This window comes from Cyprinodon variegatus, unplaced genomic scaffold (assembly GCF_000732505.1).
Source record: "Cyprinodon variegatus isolate N-32 unplaced genomic scaffold, C_variegatus-1.0 Scaffold69, whole genome shotgun sequence".
Classification (NCBI taxonomy): domain Eukaryota; kingdom Metazoa; phylum Chordata; class Actinopteri; order Cyprinodontiformes; family Cyprinodontidae; genus Cyprinodon; species Cyprinodon variegatus.
In genome coordinates, this window is record NW_015150522.1 from 1,801,105 (window position 1) to 1,821,930 (window position 20,826).

At 37.4% G+C, this 20,826-nt stretch overlaps 1 protein-coding gene across 1 annotated transcript in view; it reads left to right on the plus strand.

The window, feature by feature from the left end:
• The window catches only part of LOC107083172 (coronin-7-like), a 137,623-nt gene that overhangs the window by 110,534 nt on the left and 6,263 nt on the right, over positions 1–20,826 (plus strand). Inside the window, exons 10-16 of the mRNA XM_015372172.1 lie at positions 19,104–19,158; positions 19,247–19,304; positions 19,393–19,538; positions 19,622–19,720; positions 19,804–19,899; positions 19,988–20,138; positions 20,217–20,392. Of these exons, the coding sequence (XP_015227658.1) occupies positions 19,104–19,158; positions 19,247–19,304; positions 19,393–19,538; positions 19,622–19,720; positions 19,804–19,899; positions 19,988–20,138; positions 20,217–20,392 (781 nt within the window). The remainder of the gene's footprint in view (positions 1–19,103; positions 19,159–19,246; positions 19,305–19,392; positions 19,539–19,621; positions 19,721–19,803; positions 19,900–19,987; positions 20,139–20,216; positions 20,393–20,826) is intronic.

Genomic DNA, 20,826 nt, shown 5'->3' on the forward strand with positions numbered 1-20,826 from the left:
AGAGCCAAGGCTGGGATTCAGACTCAGGACCTTTTTACTGCAAGGCAACATTTCCAATTACTGCACCCCTTTATTGCTATAAGATAAAATGTATTTTCTAAACATTTTAATAATGAACATTTTAATAATGAACTTTAAACTGCATGGTAGATCATTCCTGTGTGGATCTGATTATATATTTTAGTTCATTATTAAGTTGAAAGTACCAATAAGACACATTTTTTTATATTTTTTCAGCAAAGTTAATCATATTTTTCTTTAAAATCTTTAAATTTGAATACATGAGGCCATGCAAAGCAGAAACAGGATCAAGGCATTTCCCACCCTCCAACGTAGTTAACGGTGGGTATGAGGCCTTTTTTTTTTTTTTACATACTCAATTATTTAGATTTCTTTGTGTCTGTTAGTATTTTCAAAATGGTTTATTTATTTAGACCTAAGATGGATCTAAATAAACAGAGTTAAATGTTTTTAGGAGACACATGTTGATAATAGGGATGTTATGGTTTCATTAGTATATGAAAACAGATGATTGGTCCAAACGAAGGTTCCTTTTGGAAAGGAATAAATATCATGTTGAGCATTTTCATGTTTCCCTTTAATATTGCCAGCTGTGTTTATTCAACTGTTGTTGACGTGCGTGTCATCTTCCCCAACATTTTGAGTTGATCACGAATGCCCTTCTGACGGCTGCATGTGTGGGCTGCTTCGAAATGAGACCAGGCCATTTTTTAAGTTGCATTTCTTCCCACAGAATCCTTTAACCCTGCAGCCTGGAAAAAATATGGCTGAGGGAAATTCAGTGTCATGGAAAGGGAATTCGGATAAAGACGGGAAACAAACGAGGGAGCATTCAGGGTTAATGAGATGTACTACTGGGAAGCTGGATATGAGGGAGTAAAATACGGCCACTAGAGAGAGGTTGTAATGAACGTGTCGAAAGCAGAAGTTGTCAGCATTTGTGTGAGAGTCAACACATATTACTGCCATCTATTGTGATACATCATTAAAAGGTGAAATGTTTATTCTTCCCATCCAGCCTTCTCTGGTTACCCTATTGTAAGTCAATGTGCTCCTCATAAAGCTGTCCTCTTTAAAAGGAAGTTTGAATAGAAGCTTTTCACCATCCTCTGTGAGCTGGACGAAGCATGGCTCAGGGAGAAGTTAATCTCCTGGACGTAATGTCGTATAAAAGTTACAGCCTCAGGTTGTTCAAACTATCCTTTCTCACCATCAGTCTTGGTTGGTGCTTCTTTGGAGGAAACATCTAAAAAGAAATTGTGTTTTTTTTTATTTGATAATTATATATTTGTTGATGTTTGGTTAATTTCCTTTGGCTTAATTAGAAAATGTTGCCCCCTTTAGAGTTCATTGTGCCAGCACACAAAAAGATGTAAAAAAAAAAAAAAAGACTTGAATAAATCTTATTTTATATATTCAATGACTACAACAGCTGTTTGTTTTGCACAAAGCAGGAGAGAGCAGCAAATTTACACTGAAACACAATACCTATACCAACGTTTAGTATTAAACTAAAGGAAAATATTACTTTATTGTATTTATCATTGAACTGAATCATATATTATCTGCAGTAGCCTTGATTTGCGGTCAAGGAATCAGCAGAAAGCACTGTAAAGCGATTACTGGCAGTGCCTTGTAAACGTTTCCATGCCCTTAAACTTCTTTATATTTTTTCTGTTCACGGTTTTGAAACCTAAGCAAGTTTGTCTCTGGATTTTATGTGAAGGATCAATACAGAGAGAAAAGTTGAAAGGGTAGATTGGTGACACTGTTTACGTAGGAACAAGTCCTACGTTTTTCTTCTAATAAATCCCTTAATAAAAAGGGTTTCTTTAAAAGTCGCATAATTGTGTATTAGAATCTTGTTGAGATTTACTGTTTACTAAAAAGCCATGTTTTTAATGGCAAACACATTAAGATGCGTGCTATACACAGACAATACAGAGCGTAAACTATCTAACTATCACTGTTGCAAAAAAACTTAACATCCTCCTAACTGCACTGTCCCTACCATGAAACAAGGTGGTGGCAGCATCATGATGTGGGGGTTGTTCTTTCCCTCAGGGAGAGGGACACTGATGGAAATCTGTATGAAGCTAAATTTGAAATAATAGACAAGCTAAGGTATTTAGTGAGAAAAGACAACAGGCGGAGGCAGCTCCCGACGAGTCGTATATCTTATAGTAATAAATACTGAAGTTATTTTTAGATAACTTCAGAAAAAATTAATTTAAAGACTAAGTCTTCTAAAACGTTATGAAGAATGATGAGGGAAATAAAGTTACTATATCAGATGTATTTTCAGTTGCAAAAGTAATGTATTTACTACTGAACATCATACCTAAATAAGCTTGTTAACTTTTGGACAATGTTTTTTTTATCTCATATGTAAGCAGACAGTATAAATAGTTGTACCATTTGTCTCTAAAATGCCTGTTTTGCACTAAAACTGTATTGAACAGAGATTACTGTAGCTACATCACAAACAAATTCATTGGTATTATTTTTATTTGCTCGTGATGCTCGTGATGAAATTGTCACTGTGACAAAAAAAAAAATGTAAAGCAGTTATCTTCATACAGCCAAATGTGGTGGTTCCAGTTTGATCACTGTTGACTTCAGCTGCTCCTGAGGACGCCTGCAGGCCTTTATCCATCTTTTACATTTTTCAAAATCGAACCCGTATTCTACCCTCTAAACCATCAGAGTAAAGCTTGTTAAAACTGGATGTATACAATCTTGCTTCAATGTTTTGAATGGGTGTTTCTTTACACTTCAGTTAATCATAACTTTGAATTACCTATAAAATGCCAATAGGACGTGGAAGTTTTGTGACAGATAAACAGTTAAAAGGTTCAGGCAGTATGAATGCATGCGGAACCACTGTGCTGCAGCTCTAATATAGTAAACACGGGGTGATAAAGTGATCTGACATTGCATGCCAGGCTACAGGGGGCATGGCTTGGGTTAGGAGACCCAGGTGACCTGCACTCCCTCGGTTACTTTTAGACTGGGTCACAGAGAAATGACATTTTCCCATGATCATTAGCAGCATAGATTAATTAGGTTTACACATATTATTTATTTTCCTGTTTTTTCCATTTCTCTCTTATTGGTTGCTCAGTAAAAGAGAATAATATCTCAATTTGTTGTCTTTCTTCTTCAGTTATGTGCAGCAGAAGCTAGTCAGCATAACTCAAAGATGCCAGGGAGCTATTTACTAATCGTCACCTCTTCGTTTTCTGCTAAATTCTTAATTGTAATCGTATTCTTTTTTTTGCTCTCTGGTATTCCAGGCATTGAGTAAGAGGAACATGCCTGTGGTTGAGTTCATGAGAGACAGCAGTACAGTAAAGTATGCCTGCTATGACTGAACTGTCGTGTCAGACAGAAATCTTATTTAGATAAGAGCTGCTATGAAGCATAGATTACTTTAGGTCAGAGTTTATAAAACATTGAATTGCTGCCAATACATGGATCTGATTGGGGATTTGAGTCAGAGGCTTGGAGGATGCAATGATCTGGAGCAGGCATCTCCAAAATCGGGCATCAAGGGCCGCTGTCCTGCAGGTTTTAGAGGTTTCTTTGCTCCAGCCCAGCTGATTTGAATTAAGCTGATTAACAGACTTTTGCTCAACTGTAATCATCAAAATCAGCTGCTCTAAAGCAGGGAAACCTCTAAAACCTGCAGGACAGTGGGCCTCGAGGACCGACTTTGGGGATGCCTGATCTGGAGTATCACTGCACCTATTTCACACTTTATCGCTATAATACCACAAGCTTAAATATTCTTTTTTATTTGCACCAATACAATATATTGTATTGTGGTGAATTAGATGGATATCTGGTATATAGACATTTTTTTTGCCATTACAGCAGGAAGGTCTTTTGCATTTCTATATTTATACCTTACCTACTTGTACCCCCCGAAAATGAAAAAAAATGTCTTTGTAAAGTAGCTTAAGCTAAGACAGATTGTTTTAGGTTACAGATCTAATATAAACAATATTTTTTAGTTAGGTTTGGGCTTTGACTTAGCCATCCTAATGCATATATATGCTTTGATCACAACGATTCCACTGAGGAACTAGGTTTGTGTGTTTCTGGTCAGATTGTCCAACTCTGACGTTTTTTACAGACTTAGAACAATGTTCTTCCATTGTCTCTGGTCTTCTCTGAATAGGTCTCGTTCTTTTACAGTGTGTTGCTTAAATGGGTTATTGTAAAATTCAAAAAGGACTTATTTTAATTTACACACAAATGGACTTCATTTTTGTTCTTCCAGATTTAATTTTAGGGGATCAGAGTAAAATAGAGAAGTAATACCATTTTTATTGTTTATTTATTTGTTTATTATGTTTATTTATTTTGTGCTGGTTTATAACACAAATCCCAATTAAATATAATGTTTTGGGTGTAAAGAGTTAAATAGAAAAGATTTGGAGGGGTATTAGTATTCCTTCACGTACCTTTTATTTTATTTAGATTAATTGCACTAATTTCTCTTTGGTTCTGAGTGCTTTTATGAGTATAGCAGGTTTTTTGTCTAAATCTTCCTTTAAAGTGTTTGCCTTTAACTTGACACTCATTGAGTAGTTTGCCTCTAAAATGACCTGCCTGGTCAAACAGAAGAAGATAAATACAAACAAAGTCAGATAAGTGTGTCTCTCGCAGCGCTGATAGCAACCTTTTGGAAAGATTGATGGCGAGATCTTGACATTAAAAAGAGGTCAAGTAGCTGATAACATAAAAAAAGATACAAGCAATGGATCTTGTTTTTTTTCTGTAGTCTCTTCATATTATTAGGTTGTAATCTTTTTTTTTTTTTTTCCATATTTTTTGTATATCCTTGTGATGCCTTGTCATTTGACCAGCATTTAGGTTTTAACAAATTGCCTGGTTGTGGGCTTGTAAATGTCTGCTCAGGGGTTGTTTGGAGCATAAACATAAACATTTGAGTTTCTGTGCTCAGAATACACAATGACACGCAAAAAAGGCACAACAAAATCTTGCTTAAATTAAAAAAACATTCATGCATTGAAAAAAAAAAACTAAAAATGGAAACAATTAGCTACCAAAAATGATTCATACCCCTGATAAATTAGAGTATTATTATTATTATTATTATTATTATTAATACTATTAATAGTCATTTTTTCCTAATATACACATTTTCTAATAAGTCCTGCTAGAGTCCCAAATTCATCCTGATGTGTAATCTGAAGGGAGCTAAAGATTAGGGTGAAGATTTGGAGATCATTAGCAAAATAAACCATTATTATTACCATTATGGGTCATTTTGGACTAAACTAAAAAATGTTGAGACCTAATTTTACTTTACGTACAAAAATGTTTTCAGCTTCTGTGATCCCTTGGTTTTAAAAGTTTTTTGCTCTCTAGACAAATGTTTGACTTTGAGCCTTTTTTCCACCCGTGCTCTATCACTATTAGTTGTTACAAACATGTGGCGTCTCCTCCGATCAGATACTCAAAATAGAGACAAAAACACTTAAAGAAATGTGTCTTTTTATATGCATGGCGCATCATGGGACTGGATTTGTTTATAAGAGTAAAAGCGTCATCATCAGTCATCATTTCAGTGCTGTGCTGTGTTCTCTAATCTTGCCTTTCTTTTTCCATCCAGTAACTCTCACAGATGTTGCCCGATAGAACTCAAAGCTCTCCATACACGCACACAGTCTCATGTGTATATATATATATATGTAGACACACATAACCTTCATGATTAAAAGCCTGTATGTGATGCAATCTTATCTGTTCTGCTCGGTATTTCTTCATTCCTTTCCTTCTTTCCCCCTGTCTTTGACCATCTCACTACTATAAATCTGGTGTTTTATTGTTTTTTTTCCTTAACTTTTTCTAGCCTCTGCCATTAAAGCAGATGATTTAGTGTTGGTGTGTTGGTCTCACTCAGAGATAGCACTAGAGTTATATTTCCCAAGATGAAGGCAAAGTCTCATAGTGTGAGGTACAATTTTTAAACAATCTTAGGGATGTAGAAGGAATGGCGGTAAAAATTGCTAAGCTAATGTCTGTAAGTAAATGTTAAGCTTGTAAATCACAGGTGTAAATACACCAAATATGCCTCTAAACCCACATGAAGATGTCTTAGCTTGGTATGCTACAGATAGGTACGGATTAGGAAGGAAATTCTGGACCTCCACAAGTCTTTTTCATCCTTTAATTTTATATTTCCAGATGCCTGAAGGAGTAATGTTAATATTTGCAAGAACAAAGCTTATGGGATTGTCCAGCCATCACTGCATTCAGGGAGAAGAGAGGTTCTCTGTTCCAGAGATCAACCTGTTTTTATGAGAAATATGCATATCGACCCCAAAACAAAAAGAAAAATACCTCATTAAGATGGCGGCTGAAGCTGACAATACTTAGCCTCGTGAGACCATCCTGATCTCGCGAGCTTTCAAGGTTTCACTCGCAGATCAGTCTGGAGACTCTACGTTAAAGAAAATTTGGAGCCGTTCAACAAACGAACGTCCAATCAGCATTGGCTTTGAGGCGGGTTGAGGTGTGACGCAACGAGAAGTGCGACAGTTCAGTGTAAAGAACATGGCGGCTTCAGCCGATGAAACTAGTGTTAGTGTGGCTATCGAGCAAGTTTTATCGGAATTACAGAGTATTTCTTCACTGAAAGAAGAGCCAAACACTGGAGGCTTTTCTTAGAGGAAAAGATGTTTTTGCTCTTCTCCCGACTGGTTTCGGCAAGAGTAGCCTGGCTTGTGGTTGTGTTTTCGTCGTCGCTCTGTTAGTACGTCCTATGCTTCGTTGATCTGATTGGTTTATTTGGCCCGTCTATCACCAACATAGGCCAATCAGCTAATCAGTATTTTCGCCCCTTCCCAAAATTACTTCAACGGAAGGTTTCCAGATGGATATGCAAATCCATTTGGCGGAGTCAGGTTAGATAAGACTGCCTCTGGTGAAAAAAAAGTCCTGCCCTCACATGAGCTGAAAGGTACCCATGAAAAGGCAGTTTTTCCAAAAGCAACATGAAAACTCCAGATCACATCTCCGGGACATATATCGAAGCTACAGGAGATATATCCTGGATTCTTATGAAACAGAAATGTATTCTTTGACTGTAATAATCCTCTGTTCATTTAGAAAAAAAAAGGAAGCCACATCTAGTGGGCCTGTTTTACTGATGGAGGGACTGGTGCACCTCAGAAAAAAATATGTGGAAATATTGAGGCCACATCTCGCATATCAACTAGTAAGTAAAACAATCTGCACAAACAGGTCTTCCAAATGGACCCTTAGCATATCTTAATGTTATTTACAAAGACGGCACAGTAAGAGTGTTTTTTTACAAACCGCTGGTCTTATCTTTGGGCAGAGCTGAAAAGGTGTGCAAGCATGTAGCCTAAAGACATGACTCCATTAAACCCGTTCAGGCAGTAGGATTAAGCCTAAATACCAGCAGAATATCATACAATTTTAGGAAGTATTTTAAAATTAGCTTGTGTGTTACAAGTTTTACAAAAGGATAGAAAGACATCCCCAGCCATAGAACTGCCTGTTTATCAATAAGGTTCAATGCATTTTCAAAAAAGCAGAAATTTAGGAAAAAAGTCAACTTTAAAAAAAAAATTGCCCAGGAAGATTCTTCCTGACCTATTTGGCAAAAAGCAGAAAATGACTCAGCTTCAATCATCTTTTACTATTAAACCTTAAGGTTTATATCTGTACACTACAGTTTGCCTTAAAGGTTTGCCATGAGAAAACTTACATAGTGTAAAAAGATCTTAAAAGAGAAAAGTAACATAAAACCTAATGTTTCAAATCAGAAAAACACAAAAAGATTTTTAATCTTGCCAAGTGGAGAAATGAGAGTTTTTATTGCAGCTAAATTGAAGACGACAATTAAAGGTCATTCAGCCAATGGTGAGGCTTCCTCGGTATTATTATGGCTATATCTGGTCCACTTCTCTTCTTGATTCCATGTCTGGAGGCTGCTGCTCTTTTTTTCCAACATTAATTACCAAATGCTGCGCTCTGTTTTGGTTAATCTTATATGATTGGCTCAGGAAACAGAAAGTAAACAAGGACTACGCACTACACCTAAGAAGTTTGAATCATCCCTTTACATTTGAAAGGAGAAAAACTTGACAAAGACATTGTTGAAGCAGAAAACCCATTGTTTATAGGGAATGTTACTTCAATCCTGGGTTAATTTTGCAGTAAATTTATCCTACAGCTTTTTAAACTGTGTGATTTTAACAGACCCTACGGTATATACATTGACTACAACACACAGGGACGCATTTGGTGGAACCAAACACAGCAAATAATCATAAACACATCAACTCTAACTTGAAGCACAGAGGAGGGATAGTGATGATATGGGATTGTGCAGCTGCCAGATATGTGCAAGATTTAGTGATTGATGACATTTGTTTTTTCTGGCTTTTTGCTGTTAGCCTGTGCCTTTTTTGCAAGCTTATAGTTTGGAAAATTAGGAAATAATAGCTGTCCAATTAGCTTATTTTATCTTAAAAATATCCCTTCTTTAAAGATCTTTTAGCTGAAACATGGTGTATTTCATGACCTCTTGCTCTCGGACCACAATCTTTTTTTTTTTTTTGCTAAATGAGTTTCTCTTCTTAGGGTTTTGAAAAACAATAAGGAAGGTTAAAGATTAATTTGTGATCTAGATGAACCAGAAGAAGCAAGTATAAACATTCACAAAGATTGACAAACCTCAAGGCCATGATTTTGATTTGCAATTGCTTTGAAACAGAAACAGACAACGTGATAAACTGCTAACAGGATCTTAAAGCAGAACAAGACAACGCTGAGTAAAAAAAGCAGATAGACAAATCATACTAATATAAACAGCTCTTTTTAAAGCCTCTTTAATCTTTTTTTTTTTTTTTTTTGTAACTGAGCTTCTGAATTCTCCTTCTTGAGTGAACCTTCTCCCTTTCTATACTGTATGTGTCGAGGCGTTGAGAAAAAAGCATAAAACATTCACGTTTGTGTCCATAAACTTAATGAGTTTTAGAGCTTTAGTGTTCCCAATAGTAACTCTCCTTTGGCTGTGCCAGAGGAATAGCATCTTGCACAGATCTGTAAAACAGTGTGAATGTATCACTAAAGATTTAGATTATACTTTATTTGTAAGGTCAGCTACTTTGTTTGAAGAAGGGCTGCCATCATGTGTTTGCTGGATTGTTTCCTCCTCAGCAAGTATATGTCCATGTGTTCATGTTTTTTAAGCTATTTAATACCTTATTGAGGCAGTAAATAAGTCAGCTAGTCTGTTAAAGACTTGCACGCTCAGTCTTTGCTTGCGGTTTGCTACTATAATAAAACTGAGCGGGCCTGCATATTGCCTGACTTCATTGACAACTGGTTTTACAAACCCATACCATGTTCATGTACCATGCCCTGATAGTGACTTACTTTATTGTCTAATGGGCAGAAACATTCCTGCAAGATTTAGAGCATAACCTTTTTTTTCCTGTGGTTTATTTTTGAAATAATCATTTTTTTTGTATATTTAGGGCTGGCTTTTGCACATGTACAGTAAGAAATTCACATCCTTGCTAAGAAGTGCTTTATGTTCTTATGGGGAAGTGATTTAGTAGGGGTTAGTCATTTGCAGAGGGTTGAATGTTAAATTAGGTTTTCTTTTAGGCACATGGTGTCCAAAGTACAACCAAAGCACAATTTACGATCCCTTGGAATGAGTTTTGTTGCCCCAGACTGAAGGGATAGTACTCATTTGACCCCCAAGCACACTTGGTAGATATAGTTGGACATTTTTATTTATTTATTTTAGGGCATGATTGTATCCTGCAGGAATCCTTGGTACAATTTGAGAATTTATTCTCAAACACTCTATCTAATGGAGGCTAGAAATTTCAGTCTTTAGATGTGCTAATCATGTAGAAAAACACCAAAGGACTTGGTGCTGTGTAAGCATCAACATTTAGTTAAAAAATATTGACTTGGGGACTTTAAGGATGTATTCTATGTATTTCACACTTTTCAGATTCACTTTCCTTTCCCTTCACACTTGAGCTGATGCTATAGGTTGGTTTATACCAGGGGTCTGAATCTCCGGAGCGGCAAGTGGCTCTTTGGAACCTCTACGATGGCTCTTGTTAGTGCCTAAAAGGATATAAAGACACAACTAATTTAGTATAACACATACCAGTCTTAAAAGGTTTATTGGGTTTTAAATATATAATACTTGATAGAATTTTCACAACAGAATGACAAAATACAATTTTTTTGTCGTTAGCTTGGAAATTATGTCTGTTTTTTTTACACCAAATGCTAATATTTCTATGGAGAAAAATCTGTGCCTTATCTTTAATCATTGTTTCATGTTTTTCTTTATTTTAAAGCTAAAAACACAAATAAACTTCTGGTTGTTTAAGATGGAAACTTTCAATTGGGTCAGTTTTTGTCTCTTGCCCACTGTTGTTCTCTGGGTAATTTCACTTCATCAAGCCTTTTCTAAAAAGCCAAACTACTGATTGTGACTGAGCACATTGTTATACAGTAGAAGAAATACTTTGATGATCCACTCAACCAAGTTGGCACACCTTCCCAGGTGGAAGCAGAGACTGGATGTAGACTTGTTCATCACAGAGGTGGCCAAATTAACTCCATGGTGGCAAGGCTTTTGGGTGAATGAGTATCTTAGGTCTCTGGATGTTGTGGCACTGTCGTGGTTGGCACACCTCAACATTGTGTGGTGGTGGAGGACACTGCCCCTGAACTGGCAGACAAGGCATTTGTGACCCTTTACTAGGGGCCATCTAGTCAGTTCAAGCAGAGCAGGAGTCTATTTCTGTGGAAGTCTGGGAGTCTTTGTTGACACTGTGGCCCCTGAAACCTGGTCCCGGATAAGCAGAAGATGGTGATAACAGGTTTTTTGGAATTATCCAAACTTCCCAGACATTTTCTTTATTTGAGCAAATTTTTGCACAATCTGTTTCATTTTATTTCTATCAATACTTAAAATCTACCTTCTAATCAAATCATCATCCCAAGCTGTTTACGAGTCTGTTCCATGTTTAAAATGCATCCATAACAAGTCTGGACTGTCCCCTCCTTGCTGTCTGTGATCTGCATCATCCTTTTCTCTTTACTGACTCAGCCATGGACAGTTCCCAGGCTCCTGACGACAGGTCATTATGTGGTCATATACCCAGGGCTGCTCGGGGTTAATGCGGAACGCATCTTTCCCACTCCTCAACCATCAGCACCTTTCAGATATAGACTCAGCACAGACACAAGGAACACAGGGCAACACTGAAAGTAAACATGTTATTCATTTCTGTCATGTGCCCCCAAAACATTCAGACTTTTTTGAGCTGGCTTAATGTGCATGTAATGGTTTTATGTTTCCCATTAGTGCTTTAACACCCAACTTCTCTTACAGTCCCTGCATACCCCAACTTCCTCATGCCCACCCACACACTGCAAAAATCCCAACCCCGCCTGGTTCTTAATGTGAAGGGAAGGAGCCCCCCTGCCAGTTTACAACCAGTGACCTGGTTGTTTTATAACCCAGCCAGTCTGGACCAGTTTACCAGGCATTTAAACATTCCGCATGAGTGTTTTGTGTGCAAGCTGATGCGACGATATGTAACTTTAGACTTTGGCTCTGATAAATCTATTTTAGTGTATGATGGTGTATATATTACAAAGCTGCTTGTAACCAAGAGTCAAGCCAAAGGAAGCAACGATTGTTTCATTGTGTAAAAAAAAAAACCTGACGATTTTACTTACTTTTAAACCAATCGTAGTTAGAGGAGTGCTTATGATCTTATTTTTGATAAGATCAATCTTATTTATAAAGAATTCCATAAAATCGTTATTGTCCATACCACCTGCTCTTTGCAGGTGGGATGGACAGTTCAACAGAGCTATGGCTCCGGATGAGTTTGGCAACTGTTTTTAAAAGACATCTAGAATTATACTTATTCTCCTCTATTAATGAGAAGAAATATGCTACTCTTACTTTACAAAGGGTCCTCTTATACAGCAGTAACAGTTTTTCACATACTATGCCATATGTCAGCACAAGGTCCAAAGTATGAAGATGAGAATGTGTGGGACTATTCACATTTTGAACAAAGCCAATAGCATCTAAAATAGCATTAAAGGCTGCACTTAAGCTATCGCCTTCAAGGTCAGCATGAATGTTATCCCTCACTATGATTACCCTGTCAGTATTAAACACCAAATCAGATAGGAAGTCTGAATCAGTTGCAGAAACTAATTTTAATCTTTTGTTTTCTATGGTAGGAAAATTACCAACACCTGATGATAAAGCTAAAGTGACAAAGCGTGGGATGGGATGGATGTTCTTCAGAGAATCAGTTTTCATCTTCCTGTGTTATAGCTTTTTTTGTGGTTATATATTGTTTTGTTAAAAGAAGGGGGACGATGTGTCTCTTCAATTTGTTCACCAAATCCCTGAACATGCATGCATACCTGCACCTCTGCTCCATGGATGTGTGGTTTGAATGCACTGGTTGGCAGGGTTCAGATGAAATGAGGAGGAGGAGAGGGGGGCAGAAGCTTGGCAGCCCATCTGAGACCGGAGCTCAGACATGGCCACAGCTGGCTCCTCTGCTGACAATTCCTGCTTTTCTTTTCCTCTCAGGAACGCAAAGCGTCAGCTCTAATTCCCTTCTAATGAACTAGCTACTGAAGGTAGCCAGGCAGGCAGACCCTGGACACTCATTAAACACACATAGTGGGAGCACAGAAACTGCTCAGTGGAAAAAGCTTGTCTGTCTTTGGTACTTTTCAGCTGAACCATGTGCTTACATCACAAGGCTTTACATTAAATGGATAGTAGAAACGTGTTCAAATCATTTTAGTTCATAAAAATTGTTTATTTTGGAGCTCCAAGAGATATCTAATTGATTTCTGGTTTTGGTTTTTCTTTTTTGTTTGTCTGTTCTATTTTTATAAGGCAGCAGTTTCAGAGTTGGTTTTGATTTAGTATTTAATTGGAGGCTTTGATCCTAATCTTCCAGCTAATTTAACATGTTTAGGCTCATAAACCACAAGATTAATGCATGCAGAATTATGCATATGAAGTTGAGGAAGAAGCATTCATCTTAAAAGATTATGTCAAATCAGATAAATGTCTCCTCTTTACTGTGGAACACGAACACATAGTGCAAGTGTGAAAAAGACATGAAGCAAGAATTTAAGTTGCTCTTTTTTAGCTGGAATGCAACAAATTGCCAGTTTTTTTTAAACTGGTTTTCACATTCCTCTAAAAATCTGCTCAGAAAAGATCATCCTGGCATCAGTCTAACATTGTTATTGCAATGTTAAAAGGCAATTAGCTGTGCCTAACTCTTTTACACTGAACAAAAAGTCTGCCTTTTGTCCTGTCTAAGAAAGAAAAGGTTATCATAACAATAGATGATCTGTACAGTGTATGAATCACCCTCATAAAATAGTTATGAAAGAAATAACTAAGAGCATGGATCATGCAATGAGAATGATACATCTGCCCATGTTTCCTCAGCATGTTGACCACATTTTAATCCGGTGGTGCAATGAATGTGTGACGGTAAATAGACTTCACTTTGTTTTTTACTTCTAGGTATTGTTGTTAGTTTTTTTCTTATGTAAAGAAAAAAAAAAGGTTTCCATATGTTTTTTGATAAAAGCAACAAAAAGGCTGCACCCTATTAGTGACCTAATTTGAGTCCAATTAATATGTCAAACAATATTTTAATAATACTTTCAAGCCAGGATAAAAAAAATACGATAGAATTGGCAGTAACACCCCTTCATTTGTCTTTCACTTCATTCTTCCTCTTTTCTAGCTCACTCCCTGTCATCTGGAGCTTATTGCCATGTCTAGTGCATGTTTTTATTATTAAGGCAGGCCTTACTGAAGGTCATGATCTGATATAACAGAGAATGGTCCCTTTGACTGATACTCATCTGGCCATAACTCAAACCCATAACCTTATACCTTTCCAGGCTGCTTGAATTAGCTCCATCTTTGCCCACACCGGTGGATGAGGCTGATAGCATCAGGGGAAAGGCTTGCGCCTGTATGCATTCCTTCAACTGTGGAGTATATTAGTATTTCTGTGTATGTCTTGCAAAGGTTCATGATTTATTTTACTGTGATTAACTTTGCAGGCATAAAACCTGCTCGCAAGGTTTTAAGGCTGAAATTATTACCCATTCTGTCACAAGTTTAATTATGTTGTAGGCATTGGATACGGTAGACCTATAGAAATAGTTTTTGCAGCTGTATAAGATAGAACCCTATGCATCATCTTTAACTACCGGTACAATAGGTGGAAAATTATCTGATCAAAATGCCTCACTTTAGCCTAATTTTAAAAAAAAATGTTTGTTGGAAGCCCACCATCCTAAACACCATCCCCACTGTAAAACATGTTGGTGGCAGCATCATGCTGTGGGGATGCTGTGCTTGAATAGAGAAAAGGAAGATGCTTCAAGATGGATAGAGTTATACACAGGGAAATTCTTGAGGGAAAAAAATAGGTGGCTGAACACTTTAGACTGGAAATGAAGTTTTCCCTCCTTACAGTGCCGTATCATAGTGCCATATCAATCTTTTAGAATGGTCCTGACCCAAATATAACTGAGGATCTCTGTCTACATTTCTTTTATAGATGCGCAGAATTGATCTGGATCACTTTATGAGGAGGACTGGGCCTAATCCTCAGTCTCGAGGTGTATGAAGCTATTATAGATGTAATCTACTTGACTTTCAGCTGTGATTGGTTTAAAAAGTGATATCATGAAAGCCACCGCACAACAATACGCTGCTTCATTTCTATTTATCATAAAAGCTCTCCATCAAAACACCGTAGGTTGCGTTTGAAATAGGGAGAAAGTGTTCAAAGGTTGCAAAAACTTTTTATGCTTTACCATCATAACATGCTTTATTTTATATTTTTGCAAAAATAAATGGGATTTGTTTTTGGTTTTCTTTAGCTGTATAAACATAATATTCTTTTTTACATTTACTCAGAAATGAAAATAGTTATTTTCTTTTTAAAGAATGCAAACATTTTTTAAAAGGTTCTCACCCTTTTTTTTAAAAAAAAAAGAGGGTTATAAAATCAACATTAAATAAGGTTCCCAGATTTAATAACATAACATAATATGATTCAAAAGATGCACACAAGTTTTACTTTTCTATTTCTTTTTAAGGTGTCTACTTGTCTGGGCTCTTTACAAATCAAATTTTTGGTTACCACTAACTCACACATTATTAAATGACAACACCTTCTTGTGATCTTAATTCACCCTTGTTGACTCATGCACACGAGTGCAGGTGGGATTAATATACCCATCATATCTGTTGGTGCTGAAGGCTGCTGTCAGAGGGAGAAGGTCTCTTTTTATGATCATTCCTACAGTGTCTGCGCTAGATGGGCGGCGTGAGGCGATGTCAGCTAAAACAGAAGGCGGTCAAGTTGCTTGGATCCTCTAAAGGCTATTTGCAGATGGTTGTGGAGGTTTATGATGTGTTGAGGTTAGTAGGCGAGATACACCTTAGATATGCTGTTTGTTTAATTTAGATTTTGATGTATTACCTAATGACTTATGTTCATGACTGGGGTGGAAAATTAATTAACATATCTCAAAAACAGAGCTCTTATTTGCAGATTAATGCTTCTGACTTTTCAGAATAAAGGTTATTATACCTTCAGATTTTCCATTCAGAATTAACCTTCATGAAGGAAGTTTGCACAACCTACACCTTAATTGATTTGTACTCTGAACTGCAACACAAAGTCATTAGATTAGCATTATTAACACTTACATGCATGTTAGTTTGTACACTTGTGTGTGTAAATATGCACCTGCATGCATTTGTGTGTTTTGCTGTGTTGGAAAATGGGCTGGTGAGGAGGTGAAGCATGAAAACGACAGTAAACAGTGACCACAATCAGCCATAAAGCTCTGCTCCCATTACGTGGCTGTTTTACCTCTCGGTTTTACTGTGAGAAAAGCAGAGATAAGACCTAGAAGACAAATTGGAGAGCTAATTGATAATAAGGCAGTTTTGAGGAGGAAAAGGCAGTTTTTGTCGGAGAGCAGTGTGGGAGTGGAGGCGTTTAGGGGTCTCCCTGCAGAAGAACTGGGACATGGGAATAGAGACTCGACCTAATGAAGCGTGGCTGCCCCTCGCTGACTTCACTGCCTTGTGACAGAGGGCGAAGAGATTAGAAGGAAGGCTCGGATCAGAACCGTCACCTATTCTCAAACAGTTAGAGGTCGAACCAGGTAGAGGAGAAAATAACTAACATACAAAACACAAAAGAACTGAAAAATATTAGTAAAGTTCCTAAATCTCCTGTTGGAGAATTCATACACACAACCAAACATATGCCCAATTTTACCAGCTAAAAAGAACATTAGAAACTTAAACAGCTAAAAATAATAATCATCCATAAATTGATCTGAATAGAAATATGAAACTGAATCTTTGAAAAATTGCAGGTTTACTTGGTTTAAGGTTGTTGATCTGCTATGCCGACAGATGATGGCAGACCAGGTTACATTCTCCACACCATCTCCCATGATAGACATAGTGTTTAATCTATTCCTTTTTCTCCTGAAATCGTCTCCCTTGTTTTATTCACATTCAAGATGAGTTCATTTTTGTTCCCCAACATGATGCAAAGCCATCCATCCATCAGCCCTCCGTTATCAGCTTCTTCTACTCCTCTGACACTCTGCGATAGAAGTCACATCTAAGTATCTAAAGATAGATGAGGCTCAGCCTGTGTTTTCTTGACTATTCTCCTTATAACAGTAACCACATCTTAAACTGCCAGTCTATCATTCAAACTCATGCTGTACAGTGAATTTTCCTTTAAGCGCTCATTCTTAGACTTCATAAGGAAGGGAACTGCTCCCTATTGATTTTGGATGCAGTAAAGCAAATAAATAAAAAATACCTTGGAGCTACTGATATACAAGCTTTTTTCTCTAATTGTGCCTTACAGGTTACGCCACTCTGCATCGAGCCACATTTCTCAGTAAGAGCAAAATGAAAATGTTACCAGATGAATTCTTTCCATACGGAAACTAACGTTGTACTTTTTAATTCGTAGTTTCATACAAGCATCCATGACATGCTGTCACATGCTCCGATGTTTTGCTACTAAAAAAAAAAAAAAAATCCCTTGCATGTCCCCATTTGTTGTCGCTTTGCAAACGAACTAACCCTGTCATTATACTGTCATCCTTGGAGTATTGCATCATCAGTCTGTCAGCATCAAGCAACCCTGGAATAGAAGGGTTGCACAACGTTGTCATCATAAAACGCTTTCTGGAAGTGGTTCTCTCCACTTCAGTCAACCTGCGCTCTTATTCCGATGGAGACCTGCCCAGGAAATCAGAACCCAGTCTGAGTGTAGCTCTTAGAATAGAACGAGGGGAGAAAATAAGGAAGGGTTGCCTGCTTTACCTCAGCTGTTTGTGGAAATATTTCCTGTTTGGTTTTGGTACCCAGATGTACTTTCCTCATTCAGTTCTGCGGCCCTCAATCCTCTTAGCCTAAATCATGAGAGGAAGCAGGTGACTGTGGGCTTGTGTAGACCTGTGTGCGTGACAGTTGGAGTGTACGAGCAGGAAATGATTGGTTTATAAACAATTCATAACGATCTCTATGTAGTTTCTCTTTTTGATTTTTTTTGTCCCGTTGAGCTTACTTTGTTAGTCCTTGTTTTAATTAAAATAAAATCCAAAATTCCTGATATAACTCTAGAAATGATAACATTCTCAATGCAATATTATCCAATACACATACAATACATTGTTTGGTTGCATGTATGCTATACAGTTAACTATTTGGACTTGTTTTTTAGTGCCTTGAAAATCATCCTAATTAGCACTTTACTGTGCAAACCTCAATAATTTACAATCCTAGTAAAGACGTGTAAAAAGCCTCTAGATAAACAAATCCTTTATTAGAGCAATATTATCTGTAATATTTTGCAGAAAATTAATATTATTGATCGCTTCTGGCAAAGTTATTGACATAAAAAGCTGATAATACTTTGTAAAAAAGAGAAATTGCTAAGTTGTTTATAATATTTCACAATTGTTTGGAGCATACGGGAAAACATAAGGAGCAATGTTTGATCATTCCTTTTAGCTAAATGTCCTGGGATCATTCAGAGTCATCTGTCCATTTTTACTCTCCTTTCCTTAGTTTACAGCACAAGGTTGATTTTCTATCCAGTGGTCTATTTCTGTGTTATCTTTGCCCACATGTTTAAGATTATTAGTATCCAGCTGTTTTAAGGGTTTATGATGCCTTGCAGCCTTTTCTGGAATCTCAGGGCTTTTGGAAAGGGAACCGGCCCCCAGCATCACAGATCCTCTACAAGTGGTCTTTCTCGTAGTCATCCTTCAATTTTTTATGTTTAGATGTAAGACAGAAACAGCTTCATTTCTGGTAAACCTTCCAGAAAACTGGTTGCCATTAAAAAAAAAGTCTTCACACCACTGTTTTAATCTTTTGTTTTGCTCTTATTAACTTTAGTTAAATATGCTTTTTCTTTTCTTTATTCCATTTTAAAGAGTATTTTCCAGAAAATGGCTTCTGAAAATGTAGCCATATTTTCTCACAAACATGTAGGGCTGCTTTGATCTATATATGCTCAAGCTTTCTAAAACCTTTTTTTAAATCTTACTTTTGTCCGTTCACTAATTTTCAGTGCAGGACCTGAGGAATTCAAGGGCAAAGAAGTCCTTGCTGTTGTATATCATGCATTGTATATAATAATTTTTTCCATCTGCATAATTTTTACAGTATTTTACAGTAGAATAATAAATATCTTTTTGGGGGGTAAACAAGTCTAAGTCTGTGGAAGATTTAAAGGAGTTTCTGCATTCTTGCTCATCGACTATCTCCCTGTTTAACTGCATACAGAGCCAATTCCACCATCTTGTGGTCAAACCTGGTCAAACTTCGCTGACATGTTTTAAAGTGCAATCTTAAGTATCAAAAAGTGATTTCTCTCTTCCTCCCTCTTTGTCTCCATCTCCAGGATGCTGGTCCCTCTGCTGGATGATGACACTGGCCTCCTATTGCTCGCTGGCTTTGTAAGCTGTAGAATAATTCCATTGGTTTTGCTTTTATTTATAGATCAAGTTGAAATACTGTTTTATAACACTTTTCTCTTTCCTGTAGGGAGACACTGCAGTTGAGTGCTATGAAGTCTCCGCCTCTGAGCCTTTCTTAACTCAAGGTGATACTTGGGGATTTTTTCTGCATGCTTAAAGATTATTATTTCCTCTTTAAATGTTTGTTCTCTCTCTTTCTTCATTTTCTCTTAGTGAGTCACTGCCTGACTGATGCTTCAACAAGAGGCGTCGCCATGGTACCAAAACTGGCCTTGGATGTCCTGTCCTGTGAAGTCATGCGTGTTCTTCAGCTGACAGACAGCTGCATCGTGCCCATCAGCTACCAAGTCCCCCGCAAGGTACAGAATTACTGCAGAATTAAAACCGGTGAATTTCTCTCGATTTCTTGCTCTGTTTTGAAATGGATGCCCTGTTTGCTTAGAACTCAGGCCATGAATTTCATGATGACCTTTACCCGGATACGGTGGGCACGACTCCAGCCATGTCTGCAGAGGAGTGGTGGCAGGGGGGAAAAAAGCAGGTAATAGAACCTCAATCACAATAGGTGGCTATAGCCTTAAAGCTGCGTAGAAAGCTCTAATGAGGAGCTCTGTTTGTCCTAAGGTGGGAAAAGTTAGCCTGCACCCTGACAAGAAACCCAAACCCTCAGCAAAACAAGCACCAGTTAAGAAGGAGCCACCCAGTGGAGGAAATAAAGAGGTAAAACCTGGATTTTTTAAATTTTTTTTCTAAAGCAGGGAGCACATTTGAAGAATTTAAAACAATCGTCACTGTTCTGTTTTTACAGGATCAGCCTCGTGGCTCCTCCTCCAGTAGTCCAATAAGCACCCCCAGCAGCAGTGCTGCCCCATCCCGCTCTCCTTCCTCTACGTCTGGTCTCTCCTCAGGCTTCCTCCCTAGCCCAAGCCAGAATGTTAAGGCAATCCAAAACCTGATGGGTAAAAAAATGACACCAGATTTCTACCATCCATATTCTTACTTTGAAGATTTTAACTTCTTGGCTTTTTTTTGTTTAGGACCAACATCCAAATTCCGACATATCCAGGGTGCGGTGATGCACCGGGACAAGCACATCACCAACATCCGCAACCTGAATCTAACCACACCAGGAGAGTGTGACGGCTTCTGTGTGAACAGCCAACGTGTTGCGGTGCCACTCGCCATCTCAGGAGGCCAGATTGCTGTTTTTGAGGTAAAGTTTCCATCAAACCTCCATGTATCTGTTCAGAAACAAGAAATTTAAACCGTCTTTACTAGCAAAATCATTAGCCTGTATTGTTATTATGTAGCCATAATGAGATTTTTCTTTGAGATACCAGCTCATAATGCAAATATAATACACAGACATGTTCAAAACACTAAGAACAAGCATCCACAATGTAAAAACAAGCAAACAAGTATACACTGCAAAAACAATGTAGAAATAAGTAAATATTTCTTAAATTGTATGTATTAACCCTCAATTTGAGTAGGTAAATAAGATGATCTGCCAATGGAATAAGTATTTTTAATCTTGAAATGAGATAATTAGATAACATGCTGTTGAAATAAGACAATGCATTGTTTTTTTCTTAATTTAAATGTAAATTGTCTTGTTTCGTTGGCAAAGTATCACTTACTTCCTCA